Below are 19,262 nucleotides of genomic sequence, written 5' to 3'. Positions count from 1 at the left end.
AATGTTATAACCAACTATCAGAAGCATTCTGTGAGACAAATTGCAGCTGTATTGGGACTGTCCAGTCGTAGTGTGCACAAAGTTTTATGGACTGACAAAGTTGCAGCTGTACAAGACACAAATTGTGCAACAGTTAAATGAAGTATGTGATTATGAAAACCAAATGATTGTTGACTAAAATTAAGAACAGTGAAGGCTCTTAACATTGTTATTGATGAGTGACAAGGCACAGTGGTTATGTCAGCAAACAAAACTACCATCAACAGGGTGAGGAAAATCCTCACGAAGTCCGTCAATGTGTGTTACGCAGACAGAAAATCACAGTGTGATGCATTTTCTCTTCAGTGGGCATAATCGGTTCTTTCTTTCTTTGGGGATGAACATGGTCGAGAGACCTCAGTCACATCTAAGCAATATACTGCCATGGTTGATACTTTCCTCACATCTGAATTTAAAGGTTTCCTGCAAATGAGTATTGATTTATGCAAGATGGTGGTACAATCTCATTGTACTCAAATTTCAGTGGCAACAGTGCACAGTGTGTTTGGTATCCACATCATTTCAAGGAATGGGGCATTTGATGGCCTCCCCAGATCTCCTGGCCTCCCCATATCTCCAAATTTATCAGTCTGTGATTACTTCCCTTGGGGGGTGTCTACAGAAATTGTGACACTGGAAGACACCATTGATTCATAAATCAGAAGCATTCCTGTACAGATGATTGAATGTGCTGTGAACGATGTAAACTGCATACTGTCTGAGTCTCAATGTAAGAATGATGGCCATCTACAGGATATTGTTTTCGTAACATGAACAGCGCATGAAATGGCAATGTGTATGGGTTTTGTCATTGTGATTGAAAATGTTATCCTCACCTTCTTTTGCTGTATCAAAATTGGCCTAGTTTTCTGCCACACCCTGTAAAAGTAATGTACCCAAAGTGGTACTTGGAGCTATGTTTCTGCTGTGGTTAATTATACAAAATGTATGATTTGCTGTTTTAATTTTTGCGAGAATTCTGTACTTACACCCTGACTAATAAAGAAGATATTTTAGTTTTCTTTTTAGCTCTTTGGTTATAACCAAAACATCACAATGAGTTTGCTTTTGTGCCCACTAATTAAAAAACTAGAATGATATCTTTTCTGAATGATAAATGAGTGGTATATGCTTTTTTCCAACTTAGCTGAGTGCTACAGCATATAGTTGGAGACGTTACCAGTTAGAGCTCTCAGGTGATGGAATTAAATACAAATAATGAAAAGAATACAAAGCCAGTTGAGAGTCACATTAACAAAACTGAAATCATTGCTCAGCTTTTAGACAATGTTCCCCTTTAAAGTTAATTAAAAAAACACATGTACATGTACACTGTTTTAGCTGACTACTTCATCCTAGCACTGTAGCCCAACTGGAGTGATTGGGTGTGTAAGGTGTAATGCAGGGCTTCACAACATACGTGCTCGCGGAGCAAGCTGTGAGCAGCAAGGCGCGAGCACGAGCACGCTACCCCCCACTACTGGACCAGAGCGGAGAGTGGGGACAGTCACGTGGGGCACACAACAGCTGCCGCCAGTCAATGTAAATCCGCGGCCACCTGCAGGGATGTCACTCACGAATTATTACTGCGACAATTGAAACAAATATAGGAGAATGTACACGTGCCACATAATTTTATTAGCTTTGTGTATGCCTCTACATTCGTATTAATTTGTGAACTATTACACAATAAAAGGTGTCACTGAAGTGTGAGATTCTCAGTTATCTTGTACTTTTTGCCCTTTACAATTGCGTCTATGTTCGGAGTAATTGTTCTTGTGCATCGTAGGCGCAGTGTGCAGTTTAAATTTTGATCAGACAATGCGTTTCCCAGGCGCGTCTTGTTACATTTCATTGCAGAGAACAGTTGTTCACAAACATACGTGGAACCGAACATTGATATTATTGTAGCCACCAGTTTGTGCAAACGAGGAAATCTATCCTGAGGAAAGTGTCTGTAGAATTCCAAAATGTTTTTCTTGTTCTGACATTTGTCTCTGTATTCTCTGTCACACTGCAGGTCAATAATTTCTAGTTGCAGCTCAACGAATCTCTTCAATATTCGCTGAATATGGAGATGAGAACAGATCAAAATCACTGTCTAGTGCTGTCAAATCTTGAAGGCGTTGATCAAATTCTTCCTTAAGGGCAACCCTAAACTATGGGAATAACGTTCACAGTCTTTGTGAACATCTTGCATAGATGATAATTTAGGAAAATGAGCTAGATTTCCTGTTTCCAGCTGACTCACCCAAAGTGTCAATTTCATTTTAAAAGCTCGTATTCGTTCTATGAAATGAGTAATTAGCAGATCTTTACCTTGTAGTGAAATGTTCAAAGCATTCAGACGGCTAGTTAAATGTGCTAAGAATGCGAGATCACATTTCCATGAAGGCTCTTTCAATTCAGGAACACACATGTTATTTATTTCCAACACACATGTTATTTATTTCCATGAACATATTTATCTCATCTAATAGGCAGAAAAATTGATTTAATAATTCACCACGACTAAGCCAGCGGACCTCGCTGTAATAAGGCAGGCTGCCACACTGGCTTTCTACATCCTCAAGAAAGCTTTTAAATTGCCTGTGTTGTAGCCCATGCTTCCTTATATAATTGGTTGTACGAACAACACTCATTAAATTTTTTAGAGCGTGGAATGTCAGGTCCCTTAATCGGGCAGGTAGGTTAGAAAATTTGAAAAGAGAAATGGATAGGTTACAGTTAAATATAGTGGGAAATAGTGAAGTTCGGTGGCAGGAGGAACAAGACTTCTGGTCAGGTGACTACAGGGTTATAAACACAAAGTCAAATAGGGGTAATGCAGGAGTAGGTTTAATAATGAATAGGAAAATAGGAACGCGGGTAAGCTACTACAAACAGCTTAGTGAACGCATTATTGTGGCCAAGATAGATACGAAGCCCACACCTACTACAGTAGTACAAGTTTATATGCCAACTAGCTCTGCAAATGACGAAGAAATTGAAGAAATGTATGATGAAATAAAAGAAATTATTCAGATAGTGAAGGGAGACGAAAATTTAATAGTCATGGGTGACTGGAATTCGAGTGTAGGGAAAGGGAGAGAAGGAAACGTAGTAGGTGAATATGGATTGGGGCTAAGAAATGAAAGAGGAAGCCGCCTGGTAGAATTTTGCACTGAGCACAACTTAATCATAGCTAATACTTGGTTTAAGAATCATGAAAGAAGGTTGTATACATGGAAGAACCCTGGAGATACTAAAAGGTATCAGATAGATTATATAATGGTAAGACAGAGATTTAGGAACCAGGTTTTAAATTGTAAGACATTTCCAGGGGCAGATGTGGACTCTGACCACAATCTGTTGGTTATGACCTGTAGATTGAAACTGAAGAAACTGCAAAAAGGTGGGAATTTAAGGAGATGGGACCTGGATAAACTGAAAGAACCAGAGGTTGTACAGAGTTTCAGGGAGAGCATAAGGGAACAATTGACGGGAATGGGGGAAAGAAATACGGTAGAAGAAGAATGGGTAGCTCTGAGGGATGAAGTAGTGAAGGCAGCAGAGGATCAAGTAGGTAAAAAGACGAGGGCTAGTAGAAATCCTTGGGTAACAGAAGAAATATTGAATTTAATTGATGAAAGGAGAAAATATAAAAATGCAGTAAATGAAGCAGGCAAAAAGGAATACAAACGTCTCAAAAATGAGATCGACAGGAAGTGCAAAATGGCTAAGCAGGGATGGCTAGAGGACAAATGTAAGGATGTAGAGGCTTATCTCACTAGGGGTAAGATAGATACTGCCTACAGGAAAATTAAAAGAGACCTTTGGAGATAAGAGAACCACTTGTATGAACATCAAGAGCTCAGATGGAAACCCAGTTCTAAGCAAAGAAGGGAAAGCAGAAAGGTGGAAGGAGTATATAGAGGGTCTATACAAGGGCTATGTACTTGAGGACAATATTATGGAAATGGAAGAGGATGTAGATGAAGATGAAATGGGAGATACGATACTGCGTGAAGAATTTGACAGAGCACTGAAAGACCTGAGTCGAAACAAGGCCCCCGGAGTAGACAACATTCCATTGGAACTACTGACGGCTTTGGGAGAGCCAGCCCTGACGAAACTCTACCATCTGGTAAGCAAGATGTATGAAACAGGCGAAATACCCTCAGACTTCATGAAGAATATAATAATTCCAATTCCAAAGAAAGCAGGTGTTGACAGATGTGAGAATTACCGGACAATCAGTTTAATAAGCCACAGCTGCAAAATACTAACACGAATTCTTTACAGACGAATGGAAAAACTAGTAGAAGCCGACCTCGGGGAAGATCAGTTTGGATTCCATAGAAATACTGGAACACGTGAGGCAATACTGACCTTACGACTTATCTTAGAAGAAAGATTAAGGAAAGGCAAACCTACATTTCTAGCATTTGTAGACTTAGAGAAAGCTTTTGACAATGTTGACTGGAATACTCTCTTTCAAATTCTAAAGGTGGCAGGGGTAAAATACAGGGAGCGAAAGGCTATTTACAATTTGTACAGAAACCAGATGGCAGTTATAAGAGTCGAGGGGCATGAAAGGGAAGCAGTGGTTGGGAAGGGAGTAAGACAGGGTTGTAGCCTCTCCCCGATGTTATTTAATCTGTATATTGAGCAAGCAGTAAAGGAAACTAAAGAAAAATTCGGAGTAGGTATTAAAAGCCATGGAGAAGAAATAAAAACTTTGAGGTTCGCCGATGACATTGTAATTCTGTCAGAGACAGCAAAGGACATGGAAGAGCAGTTGAACGGAATGGACAGTGTCTTGAAAGGAGGGTATAAGATGAACATCAACAAAAGCAAAACGAGGATAATGGAATGTAGTCGAATTAAGTCGGGTGATGTTGAAGGTATTAGATTAGGAAATGAGACACTTAAAGTAGTAAAGGAGTTTTGCTATTTGGGGAGCAAAATAACTGATGATGGTCGAAGCAGAGAGGATATAAAATGTAGACTGGCAATGGCAAGGAAAGCGTTTCTGAAGAAGAGAAATTTGTTAACATCGAGTATAGATTTAAGTGTCAGGAAGTCGTTTCTGAAAGTATTTGTATGGAGTGTAGCCATGTATGGAAGTGAAACATGGACGATAAATAGTTTGGACAAGAAGAGAATAGAAGCTTTCGAAATGTGGTGCTACAGAAGAATGCTGAAGATTAGATGGGTAGATCACATAACTAATGAGGAGGTACTGAATAGGATTGGGGAGAAGAGGAGTTTGTGGCACAACTTGACCAGAAGAAGGGATCGGTTGGTAGGACATGTTCTGAGGCATCAAGGGATCACCAATTTAGTATTGGAGGGCAGCGTGGAGGGTAAAAATCGTAGGGGGAGACCAAGAGATGCATACACTAAGCAGATTCAGAAGGATGTAGGTTGCAGTAGGTACTGGGAGATGAAGAAGCTTGCACAGGATAGAGTAGCATGGAGAGCTGCATCAAACCAGTCTCAGGACTGAAGACCACAACAACAACAACAGAGTGATACTCTTTGCACATAAGTTTTCCCGGTGGATCACACAGTAAACGCCCCATATTTCATTCGGCACGGTCAGTTTTTGCATTTTCTCCTCCAACAGTGCAACGAAACCTGATTTTTTCCCTGTCATCGCTGGTGCACCGTCTGTAGACACTGAAACTAAAGAATTCCACGACAATCCTATATTTTCAACACTTTCTTCAATACTACTTAAAATATCACCTCCGGTTGTAGTGTTCTTCATGGCTACTACATCGAGGAGCTCCTCCCTCACCTGAAGATCTCTTTTAACACCTCTAATAAATATGGCAAGTTGCGCTGTTCCAGTGATATCAACACTTTCGTCCAGAGCTATCGAATAAGCCATAAAATCTTTACAGATATTTGCAAGTTGGCTCTGGACGTCGTCTGCCATGTCCTGTATGCGACACATAATGGTCATGTTAGATAATGGCACAATCCGAAACTGATCAACTTGGGATGGACACAAATGTTCCGCTGCAACTACCAAACATTCTTTTATTAAATCGCCATCAGTGAAGGGGCGCAGGGATTTTGCTAAAAGCAAAGCAATTTTGTAACTCACTCTGAGAGCTGCCTCAGTTTATTTTTCTTCGTCGTCCAGATCTTCTTCGGATAGCTTTCTTTTAAGTTTAATAAGTTCCTGTGCATGATCTGGTCCATCACATTTTCCACTTCCGTAGTCTTTCGCGTGGTACGACATATAATGTTGCTGCAAATTAAATTTCCTAAAAGAATTCAGCATTTTGTGACATACTAAACATTTTGCAACACCATCTTTTTCTCTAAACAGATACAATTCCTCCCAACTGCAAAAGCATGGTTGGGGTTACACAACGGCGACTTGACATGATTCTTAACCAGCGAAGTGACTGTTAGAGCTGATCGTAGTACTTTAAACGCGATTTCAATAGGCAAGCTGCGGCCCTATTCAAACGTGCGCGCGCATTTCCCCTCCCTCCCTACTCCGTGACCTTGCATCTGCTCGCGAGCAAGTGCCCGAGCAGACGCGAGTACTCGTGCTCAAAACCGGCCAGTTGTTAAGGCCTGGTGTAATGAATGTGATGAAGAGGGAAGGGAGGGAGGGGTGTGTTGAGGGAAGGAAGACTGATAGTTGAGAGGGAGCAAAGGAATGGGATATGGCACCTGGGAACCCAGCCTGGTGAGAGCAAGGGAAGCTACATGAATCACACAATGAAGTGGTGGAGCGATTTGGGTGAGAAGGAGAAGGAGGGGAGGGGGGTGGAAGGCAGAGACTGTAGAGTGTGTACCGTAGTTGTCAATAGATGTGATGTAGGAGGCATGAGGACAGGGCTGGAGGTGGGGAGAGGTATGCTAGCAGAGTTTCAGAGCTGATTGAGGTGAGAAAGAGGAGAGCTAGCAAAGATTGAGGCCACAGAGATGCATGACCAAATGATGTACAGTAAGAAGAATTCCAATCTATTTAATTCAAGTTACTGCTGCATGTCAGGATACAGATAGCAAAAGTGCAGCAGCCATTGGTGTCACGCACATTTTGTTCAGCTGCACGTGTTTCCACTGTATGCTCAATTATGCTCTTGCTCACAATTGCTCACAATTTGGTGCTGGCTGTTATTCCTGGTGGACAATTCATGCAGATGGATTTTCCAGTATATTATCATGTACTCAATTTTGACTTGTAGTGAAACAAATTTCTTAACCCATATTTAAATAAAATTAAGCTAACATAGATCCATTTGTTAGCAATTACCTGAAGAACAATTTGAGACATTTCTGGATCAGAGGCACACACCTCTGGGTTTAGTGCCTGCTTCAGTGGACTGTCATTGGAGCTGGAAGCTGCATCTTCCTCTAGATTCATGCTCTGCTTCTTCCATGTACATATATCTTCATATGTAAAATCAGTTCGTGCAGATCCTTTGCAGGATTCTTCCTCATGGAATTCTGATGTTACTACTGTTTCCTCTGTCAGTGGCACAGGCATGCTGGCTGCTGTTACTATAAAGCAAGTATCTGATATGACCTCTGTTCCGGAATCATCTTGCACGCTCTGAATATTGGTAGCTGTTATCTGTTGGAGCAAAAACACGTTAAAGATGGTTCTAAGGCTTCAGTGAGGTTTTTATATTGCACTGATTAATATAGATACATATTCTTTTCAGAGGGTGCTGCTGGCCATTAAAACCAAGCAAGGATAGCAAATAACAGAAGTGTAATTATTGTACATATGCAGCAAACTAGGAAGAATAGACGATTAAATTTTCAGGTGATTTGTGGATGTATAGGGTGTGAAATTTAGTACAGAGTGCTGCCAGCTCTGGCAATATTGGTTTTAACTTGGCTGGGTATCACGGTGACAGATATATTTAAATCATTCCGAGCTGCTTTCAATCTGTGGCAGCAAGTGAGGTGGCACAGCGGCCAGTACACTGGACTTGCATTCAGGAATACGACAGTTGAAATCTGCATCCAAATATCCTATATCCTGATTTATGTTTTCTGTGATTTCCCTAAATCACTCCAGGTAACTGCTGGGATGGTTCTTGTGAAAAGGCATTGCTGATTTCCTTCCCCATCCTTGAAACAATCTGAGCTTGTGCTCCATCTCTAATGGTCTGGTTGTTGATGTGACATTAAACAATAACCTACTTCCTTCCTTCTTTTCAAGTCTACATCACAGTTAATGAGTCTCAGTGCCAGCTAGTGGTGGTGTGCCAGTCCCTTGGCAACCCATGTCTAGATGTTATCAATGGGTGATAGATCTGAAGAATGTGCTGGCTAGGGCAAGTCAAACACCCTTTTTATCAAAGTAGGTCAGAACAGCAAAGGCAACATGCAGCCTTGCATTATGTTGTTGTAAGAGAATGCCACAAGAATCTTGAATATATGGCACAGCTGCCAACCTCAACAACCCATAAATGTAAAATCGGCTGTCCAAATTACTGGCTGTGCAAAACACAAGTGAATGTTTCTGAGTCTAGCAGACCCACACATTCCTAGATCACTACGGCCATCTGCTAAGACAGCCAGCATTTTTTTCTTCGCATATGACTTCTGCCACAAGCTATCGATTCTGCCACACGACTGGATACCAGGATACTATAGTCGCTGGTTGTTGGTTCAAAGAAGGTAGCTCAGGCTACTAGCAATGCTTCCACCAACCTGGCTTTTTCTCCCAGTCTGGCTCTTCTCCTTGTGGTGTCACCATATGTTCAGCTCCATGCTCGCAGCATGATCGACACACCATTTGGTGACAAGTTTGGTGTTGAAACCTCACTGTTGAATTTAAAGATATGCCTGCACCACACCAACTATGGAGACCAGTGAGTAATTAAAAGTTTGTGCCATAAACATTCCGACCAGCCTGTGTTCTGCACTCACATGCATACCATCTGAGTCTGCCCATCATGCCATGTAACCTTCACTCCTGATCCGCCCCATCAATATTTCCTGCAAGAAACAATTAATAGTCTGCCCATCATGCCGTGTAACCTTAGCTCTTGATCTGCCCCATCGATGTTTCCTGCAAGAGACAATTAATCCCCCAAGAAACTGTTGATCTTTGAGACTAACTCATGCCCCTTCTAACCATGTGTAGATACTGTTCTTTATACATCATCCATCAAGTCCCATTTCACTACCTTGTATTCAATATAGCAAATTAGGTATGGAAAACTTCCCACACTGGTGACCTGATGATAAAATTTGACGACTTAATTTTCAAATTTGGCATGTTGTTGGCTGCCTCGTCTCACTAGGCATGCAGACCCACTCCCACCAACTTGTAAACCACACCAACAACTTCTGTTAGCATGTTCCCGCTCCATCGTCTCACAATATCATCATCAACCTGACCATGCGCCTTGCAGAGCTAGAATGCTACAACACTGAGCTGCATGCAAATCTTGTGCCGACATGTCCACCAGCAGCCCAAATCCTGGTGCCAGCCTCAGCATCTGCCGCCGCCACCACTGTTCCTATTGGCCCCGACATGTTGATGTCCAATCCTGTGCCTGCTGGTGCCACTCCATCTGCTAGTGCAGCAGCCTGCACACCACTCTTCAATCCCCAAGACCTGTGACTGTGGTTTTTCTCTGTGGACACCATCTTTGCCGGCTGTGGAATCACCTAAGATGCCACCAACTTTGCTATGGTGATTGAGCTAATGTATGTAATGGAGATCGGCAACATCATCTTATGACACCCTGCCACCGACTGCTATGAGACACTCCAGTGCCACCACCTATTACAACTCACATGGTTGTAGATGCAGCATGTCTGGGTCCTCCTTTCCACTGAGCGGTGTGGAGACTGGCATCTCTTGTAATTTCTGCATTACCTCGAAAGTCAGATGGAGCCACATGTGGTTTCTAATGGTCCCCTGTACAGCATCTTGCTGGCTAACCTCTCGGTCCCGATTCAGACAGATGTGGCTTCACACCAACCTCTCCCTCACTGATGCTGCCAGCCTCACTGACAGGGTTCATGAGGTGCTGGTCTCCCTGGCTGCCATCACCATTGCCATGCTGGCTGCCGTGGACGAGCAGTTCTAGGCGCTTCAGTCTGGAACCGCGCGACTGCTACGGTAACAGGTTTGAATCCTGTGACATGGATGTGTGTGATGTCCTTAAGTTAGCTAGGTTTAAGTAGTTCTAAGTTCTTGGGGACTGGTGACCTCAGATGTTAAGTCCCATAGTGCACAGAGCCATTTGAACCATCTGAACCATTGCCATGGGCTAACACCCCCCCCCTCCCCCTCCTGGTGCATTCAGCTGACCATCACGCCACCCTCCCTACCATGAACTCATTCGCCTCACTGCTCAGCTTGCTGCTAATGACATCACCAGCCACTACCCCATCCTCTGGCCTAGCCAACACGGCAATGCTGCAGGCAACCGTGGGCCGCCATGATTCCAATTGCCACCTTTCCCGCGCAGCACTAACTGTCTGTGCAATGACAGCTACTGCCACAACTCAGCCACCTGCCGACACCTCTTGCTCTGCTGGTACCACAACCATTTCAGCCTGGACACAGCGAACTTCAAGCAACTATGCTCTTGTCACCCAAACACAAACAACTAGCAGGATTAGACACGCCCGGCTGCTCATCAGTCTTGCAACACCTGTTCGTCTGACATGCTCACTCCGCCACATCTTTCCTGAGCAACACGGCTACGAGTTGTCTATCTTTCCAAGGCATCTTGTAGGAGACCCTTGCATCACCTCAGCCGTAATCCTGATGGCAGTGAATAAGTCTACCATCACTAACTATGGCATACATTATCACGTCCTTGACCTCAGCCTGCAATGGACCTCTCCCGAACATTCACCATCGCTGATGTTACTGATCCCATTATCAGAGCAGACTTTGTCGGCTATTACCATCTGTTTCCTGAAGTTGCCAACCAGCACCTCATTGATATCAGTACTGGAAAATCAATGAAGTTCTTAACTTGTTTCACTGTTTTCTTTGATGTAAAGCAGGTGGCACATTTCGGCCCATATACCAACATCGTGGCAAAAAATCTTGCTCTCACACATCCACTGAGTGCACTTCAGGTGGTCTGCTGGCCACAGCCCCTATGACCGCACAAACTCAAGATTGCCAAGGGCAAGTTTGATGAGCTGTTCGTTGTCAGCATGCTGCGTCCTTTAAAGAGCCTGTTGGCATCCACCCTTCCAGTTGCCAAGAAGGATGGCTTCTGGTGCCCAAGTGGCAATTACCAGAAGCTGAAAGCACATACCTTCATGGAATGGTACTTGGTGTTGCTCCCACACAGCTATGTGTTGGTTGAAGCTACAATTTTCAGCACAATCGACTGCATCAAAGCTTTCACCCAGACTCTGGTCACACCCAAGAATATCCAAAAGATTGCCATCATCACCCCATATGGGCTTCACAAGAGTTCCTTCACTACATTCCTTCACTACATTTGGCCTCCGTAATGATGCCCAAATGTGGCAGTGATCCTTGGACGGCATCTTGCGAGACTTGCCCTGCTGTTTTGCCTACTTGGACATTTCTTCCATGATGCCCAAGGAACACCGTGAGCACTTAACCAGTATTTTTTAATGCCTCCATGATGCCAGCATCATCATCAATATGGCAAAGTGCATTCTTGGTGCCAGTGAGGTGGATCCTGGGTCACATCATCTCTGCTGCTCGTTCATGTACCCTGCCCAACAAGGTGGAGGCTGTCTTCGAATTCCTGTCCCCAGAGACATTCAAGGACCTCTGCAGCTCCCTCAGCATGTTAAACTTCTTCCATCACTATCTGAGGAACCACAGCTATACAGAAGCCACTCATAATGTACATTCATGGCCCTGAAAACAAAGGGCAACAAGCTGGTGCTGTGGATGCCAAAAATAAAAGACAACTTCTCTGCCACAAAGCATGACTTGGCTGCTACCCTGCTTGCCAACCTTCATCCTACCACCCCAGCTTGCCATTGAGGTTGACACCAGTGAGAAAGCCATTGGTGCTGCCCTGTAGCAGCATACCAGAGACACCTGGCAGCAACTTGCTTTCTTCACCAGCAAGCTCTCAGCACTCACTGGCACTAGAGCACATAAGACAGAGAGCTCCATATCATCTACAAGGTAATCAGATACTTTCAGCCATTGGTGGAGGCCCAGCACGTAATCACATCACGGTCTTCACCAATCACATGCCTATAACATCTTTGCAAAATGAATTTGACCAGTGCTCCTCATCAATTCCGGCAGCTGTCTTTCATCTCCGAATTTACTACTGACATACATCAAGTCACTGAAACTGACATCATTGCTGATTGCCTCAGCCAAATCTGCACCGTTGCCTCTTCCCTGGATTGTCAGTCACTTAGGACCATGCAGAAGGATGACTCAGAACCCTCCCAACTACACCTGGATGCTGCTTCCGGACTCTGCATTCAACATACGTCAGATCTCGACTCAAAAAGCAGTATTTGATATGTGCTCATTCCTGCTTACTGCCTTCTGGAAGGCCACTCTTGGCTGGTTGCCCAACATGGCACACACCAGTATGAGTATGTCTACTGCTCTGATGATGCAGCATTTCCTGTGGCTAGGTGTTCAGAGGGACTGCAGTATCTTGGTCTGCACATGTCTTGCCTGTCCGCACACCAAGGTTGGTAAATGCTCCTGTCGCTGCATTCCCAGACATCCGGCATTGCTTCAATCACTTTCACATGGACATTGTTAGCCCTCAGCCTTCCTCTGACAGCTGCTGCTATCTCCCACTCTCACTGCGCGTTCCTTTATTTAGCACTGTAAAAATTAGCAAGTGCCCCTCTACAAGAATCTTTGAGACTAATTCATGTTCCTTGTATCAGTTCAGTGTCTAGAAAAGTATTATTTTCTTCTAATCATGTTTAGACACTGTTCTTTATACATGTACTATCATGGCTCGTTTCACTACTTTGTATTCAGTTTAGTAAACTACTAGAGAAATCTTCCCACAGTACCATCCCTTAACACCAAATGAGGTGCTGGGCCACAATGACGAAGAACGCAATCTGGCAATGTTGGTTCTCCTCAGAGGCTCAAGATACATGTAGTGGCTATAACAGTTCCACAAGACCAAGTGAACAGTCTGTCCTCTTCGGTGCTAGTCGTGTGAGGCCTCTGAGGTCCTGCATGGGATTAAATATGTTGTTCGTGAACCAATTGCTTCCATATTCAATAGGAACCCATCGATTCCACATTCACTAACAGTTGTGGAATCACAATCAATGAGAGTGGCAATATTGTATAATGATTGACCATTATCTTCATAGTCCACAATCCTGCTGCTATTGAATTCAGATATATGTTACTCAAAGCTTAACAATTTCTTCACAAACAACCAAAATACAAATGTGATTTCTGAATGTGAAACCTGCAACATAATGTTTCCTTGCATACAGAACGAAGATTGCATTGCCCACAACTCATCACCAGTAATGATTTCTTTCAGAAAATCATGCTCTTTTGAAGCGTAGTGCATTAAGTGATCCAAACTTGTCCTTATTCACTGACCCTTGTGGTTGTCTGTCAAGTTTTTGGGTACCCAGCAGCGAGCATTGATTTTGTTCAATCTCAGCGTGTTATGAACAGTATAGTACACTGCATCCCAGGAAATGTTGCGCTGCTGCGATGTGTGTTACTTTCCATCTTCCCTCGTACTTTCAGTTTATTTAAAGGTACATTTATAAAAGCATGATCTATTATTATTTCTGATGATTTAGTGCTCCTTGTTGGGCTATTTACATGCAGCTTCATATTATATGTACTTACAACATCATGAAAACATTTTATACAGCTGCTCTGTTTCAATGTACTTATATTTAGGTCACCAGTTACTATTAAGAATGGGAATTCTTTAGTAGCATTGCCAAGTAGTACTTCAAGTTCTATTAGGAAATATTTTATCATAGAGCTTGGAGAACAAATTATATCTAATATTAGACATTTGTCGCCCTGAAAATTTATTTGAATTGCAGCTGCTTCAAAACACATTCCTACAGTTTGTAACTGGCCATGGAACACATTTACTCATACTGCTCTCCACATACAATGCTACTGCCAAAGAATGACACACTATTTATAACCCTGTAAATGGTACATTTTTATTTCATTTTCAGTCAGTCCATGCTCAACTGTTATGAAGATATTTGGTACCTCTGCAACAAGCAGAACTTGTACCTTCTCTGCTTTTCTTATAGCACATTGAACATTTTGATGGAATATTCATAACACATAATTAGTTTAAATTTCTTTTCTATGTTCTATTTTGTTTTGTTTTACCTGTGGATATCAGAATTCCTGGTCTTTCAGTAGTGCAGCTCACTCCCTTTAAACTTAAATGCCCTTGGTGACTTTGTCAAAGAAGGGTCTGGAATAAAAAAAACTTTATCTTGTGTTCTTCAGTCACAGTCTCAACATACTTTTTCGCTTCAGTACCCACAAAGATTTTTGCTGCATTCATTGTCAAAATATACATTTCTTCTCCTTTTCCTGTGTACTTCCTGGAAATGTGCATCTTCATTTTTGCAGAATTTCTGTCTGTGGCATTTGTAAGATTGTTGGGACTATTTAGATCATAAAACTGATTTGTTTCAGTTTCATTTGATTGTTTTCTGTTTACATTTGGAGTGTGCGAGACTTAACAGTGTGTTTTTGTTTATTAATTTTGTTGGATTGTTTTCTACTTATATGTGAACCACATCCTTCTGTAGTGTTGCATTGCTGGCTCTCATCTAAATGTTTGGGGAAATCATATGCAATACATAACGAACTGTTTTCTGCAGCTTGTTGAAATCTTGAGAGCTCTGACCTGATGCACAACACTTTATATATTTACTGTTTACACTTTGGTTGTGCAAGAGTTCATGTCATTATCTTGCTCATGAATTTCTGTTCATCATTTCGTGGAATCATACCACACTAGGATCACTACCCACACACCGCATGCTGTTTTCAGGGGTTTCTTAACTTCATTTTTCAAAGTACTTAGATGACCACGACAAATATTTTCCTAATCTTGCATTTGAATTGAGAATTGTGACTAGCTTTGCATTTATTGAGTTTTCATTTGAGAGTACGAAATCTTGTCGAATTAACAAGTGAACGAACTCCAATAAGTTGGCCCACTTGTTAGCACCATTTCCTAATGTTTTAGGTTCCTATCTTCCTTTTTCTCCAAAATGTTCAAGGACTAATCTCTTCTCACAGGCTTTACAATGAAACTTAATTCTCTCTTTAATACATCACAACACGGACTTCACTGTTACTGATGCCTAAACAATCATCGTTAAAGGATTTTCTGTGCCACAATCCACACAGCACAACTGTCGCATTTGGCCAGTGCAAACATACTGCCAGGAGGTGAAAATCTCAGAACCACAGATAGAAATTCAAATACTGTCTATTTTTAGCTTTCAGAATTCTAGCTTCCTTTTTCAAGGTAAAACAGAGGAAATATTGGGGTGTAACAGGAAAGACAAGTCACACAGAAACCACTCTTAACCCACATTGTCTGAGGAGGAAAACAGTAGGTAGCAGTATAAAACAAGGAAGGGGGTCACAGATTGAACATCACCAGAATTGATTTTTATGCCCCTTCACCAGAAATGAAGGTGTTTGGGGCTTCCAACTTCATTAAAATTGTTATCAGACTAACTTAAAGAATGATTTCAGTATTCAAATCATACGAAATGGATGGAAAGTGAATACTTCAGTTTAATATTTTATTGTAAAATTAGTTCTGCCATTGTAAAACATATTCAGCCTATTCTAAATGAAAAGTCATACTTGCCTCCGTTTCTGTTGGTGCCAGTAAAAATTGTGTCATGGTTTCCCCTCCTTTGGACCCAAAATCTATATTGAAATAAGAAAAAAATGTCATCAGCATATTAAAGAACTGTCAATAAAAACTAAAATTAAGAAAGTAAGTTGGAAAACTGTTGTGTTGGCAGGAGAGCCAACACTGTGTTACTAGAGGAGGCCGAAATGCACGCATTTTAGCTCACGCAGGCTGGCATGAGGAGGGATGAACTATACTGATGTGAGGTCTGGAACATGACAAGGAATGATTATTCAGAAAGCGGACATAATTAGTTTCATACGTAACTTTAATCCATTAATGATGAATGTCGCTCTTGACGGTACATGATTCACAATATTATCTGTTCAGATTATAGTAACTGAATATGGCACCTTGCTAGGTCATAGCAAATGACGTAGCTGAAGGCTATGCTAAACTGTCGTCTCGGCAAATGAGAGCGTATGTAGACAGTGAACCATCGCTAGCAAAGTCAGCTGTACAACTGGGGCGACAGCTAGGGAGTCTCTCTAGACTAGACCTGCCTTGTGGCGGCACTCGGTCTGCAATCACTGATAGTGGTGACACGCGGGTCCGATGTATACTAACGGATCGTGGCCGATTTAAAGGCTACCACCTAGGAAGTGTGGTGTCTGGCGATGACACCACAAAATCAATTCAAATTTGGCATCTGAAGCATGGCAGATATGCAAATGCTAACTTATTCAACATTGACCTACTGTGGGGAGGGGGGGGGCTCTGAGTTTTAAGGGACTTTTCCCTCCTCTTTGTCTTCCTTTAAATTGAGTTTTGTTTCCAAGAAAGTAACTCCATAGTTTCACAGCTTGAGATTCAGTAACTTCCAGTTCTGATTTTATATTACTCCTCTTCACAAATAATTGATGGTTACCAAGTGTTCATAGTGTGTCTCTTCACAAGCACTGAGTCTACAGTTAATTCTTCATTCATTCTAAATTCTTGTTGAAAAATAAACTGTTAACTGGTGATCTGTAAAATGTAAGTACACTACATACCTTATTTCTTTTGGTTTCACTTCTTATGCTCAGTAATCAAAAGGTCAGAAGGCATCAGAAAATTATCATATCTCAAACAGTAACTGTTTCTTGGGGCTAAACATACGGTACTGCCATTCCGGCTTGGACATGTCCATGTCAGATAATATGTATATCGTATGAAGCATAAATAATTGTGTACTGTTTCTGTCTTGGGCAGAAAACATTACAGAAGCGAGAATGAGCTTACTATCTCACACTGCAGTCATTTCCTTGTGCTCTTGCAGCTCCCATCACCATTCCCCGCACTAACCATAAAAATAGCAAAGGAGACATGTTTGCATATATAAGGCTAGCTCTCATTTTCCCAATTGCTCTATTATGGTACTAAAATGAAATGCATTTTCAACTCAATACTTATTAATCTCTATGGCTTGGTACTATAATTGTTTGTACGTACAAACGTTTCCCCTTTTCTTTTAACAGGTTCATAATATTACATTTGTTTTATATCCATCCAGCTATACTAGTTGTTTTGTCACTGATGGTCTGACAGACCTAACACACCTGCAAATATCTCAGTTGTGCTCTCATTTCTGTTTGTAAGTATTAGCGGAGGTCAGGCAATACTGGTCAGCAGTCATGTAATGTTTCCCAAAATGATGAGAGATTGCAGCACAAACATACTTTCTATCATTGTTTGCTCTCAACAATTAACCATTGAAGTAATAAAAGGTTATTTCCAGCGTAACAATAAAATACATGTCACCATCTACTCTTTGGGAATAGTAATGACTACAGATGCCAAATTTATTATGAGTTTCTAAGCATACAATGAATTAGGGTTGGTAAACATTCACACCAGTGAATCAGGAGCAAAAAAGAATTATACCTGGCAATATATGTACTAGGGCATTTAAAGCATTGGTTTTTGGAAATAGTGTCAAAAGTTAAGTCACATCATAAACCAGAGAGTAGATTTGAAGATAATCTCTCTTGCAAAAAAATTGTGTCAATTATATGAAAGCGTGATGTCTGTTCTTTCAGACATGTCCGAAAGAATGGACACCATGCAGGATCCGCAGCTTTGATACATTATATGCAAATTGAAGTTGGTGAAGGGAGAAAGGAAGAGAAAGAAAAGGAAAAGAAAAGAAAGGAAAGGGATTACTGATGTCAGCTGCATCAGGATGTTATGCGGAATCAGCGGCGACAAGTGAAAATGTGTACTGGACTGGGATTTGAACCCAGGATTTGCTGAACAGACACTGCACATTCATATAACAGATTCACCTAGATCGGCAATGGAACCATCTTCTTCAGTGCAGGTGCTCAAATATGTTCGCCCTTCTGCAGGAATCTCAGAGTAGCAACAGTGGAGGAAATGGACAGGGTGTGTGCATAGATGGCGTTTGTTGGGAATGTAGATGGGCCATGAGGCATGCCAAGCTAGTTCACGTGGATGTGCTAACGCTGTGTCCTGGATGGCGCAGTGATTAATGCACCTGCCAGAGATTCCAGGTTCAAATCCCAATCTGGTACCCATTTTTACTTGTCGCCGCTGATTCCATGTAACCTTCCAGTGCAGCTGACATCAGTAATCTCTTCCCTTTCTCGTCCCTCCACCTTCAATTTACATGTTATTTGTGTCAGTTTAAAAAAAGTTGTTAGAGCAGGAGCTATTTTGTAATTACTTTTGTAAGCACAGTTTTGTTCCCTACAGCTACACTATATTACATATTTGACTGTATGATTTATTCATAAAAATCCTGAAGTTTTACAAGATTCACATTTTAGTGGTTTGGTGGATGTCTGGCAGTTTTATGTACAAAGATTTATTCAATCTTACTTCGTTAACCTACAATTAAAATGTCAACTTTCAACATAACTTAGACCTCTGGCTATGCTAAGAATTTGTATTTACATTTGTTGGCTTTGCTAACTCTCATCCAAACTGTCGCCTTTGAGCCTAAACTATATCTCCGGATATGCTACAGATCAGCCTGTCAGCACAAAATACATTTCAAAATATAATATAGACACAACAAAATAATGTGTTCTGTTCTGTGGTTTTTAATTCACAAATTTAAGGTAGGTACTATTTAATAATGTTGGGATTATTACTCCGAGATCACAATAAACTTATTAGTTTACTCATCGTGAGTTGTAAGGGAAGACCTGTTATAATTACTTAAAGGTGACCTCCTTAGCCAAGATTGCCTGTAAATAATCTTTATGGTCGATTATCGATTTCAGTAAGCATGATTACCACCTTCAGATCTGTGAGTACATTCATACAACATGACAATATGCAGTCATAAAATGCAGACATAAAAATAGGAGGTGCATTTTAATAGCAAAACCCTGCTACAATGCACCTTGTAAAAAGCTT

The 19,262-nt window shown here is 41.6% G+C and overlaps 1 protein-coding gene across 3 annotated transcripts in view; it reads right to left on the bottom strand.

The window, feature by feature from the left end:
• LOC126262190 (uncharacterized) overlaps nucleotides 1–19,262 on the bottom strand; it is a 139,367-nt gene that overhangs the window by 2,315 nt on the left and 117,790 nt on the right. For 2 of the 3 annotated variants that reach the window (XM_049958603.1, XM_049958601.1), the window contains exons 10-11: nucleotides 15,852–15,913; nucleotides 7,304–7,624 (exon numbers count right to left, since the gene is read on the bottom strand). In XM_049958603.1, the coding sequence (XP_049814560.1) occupies nucleotides 7,304–7,624; nucleotides 15,852–15,913 (383 nt within the window). The remainder of the gene's footprint in view (nucleotides 1–7,303; nucleotides 7,625–15,851; nucleotides 15,914–19,262) is intronic. The other variant, XM_049958604.1, reaches the window with a different exon arrangement.

This window comes from Schistocerca nitens, chromosome 6, assembly GCF_023898315.1.
Source record: "Schistocerca nitens isolate TAMUIC-IGC-003100 chromosome 6, iqSchNite1.1, whole genome shotgun sequence".
Classification (NCBI taxonomy): Eukaryota; Metazoa; Arthropoda; class Insecta; order Orthoptera; family Acrididae; genus Schistocerca; species Schistocerca nitens.
The sequence above is the reverse complement of the archived record's forward strand: the minus strand, read 5'-3'. Positions and strand labels throughout refer to the sequence as shown.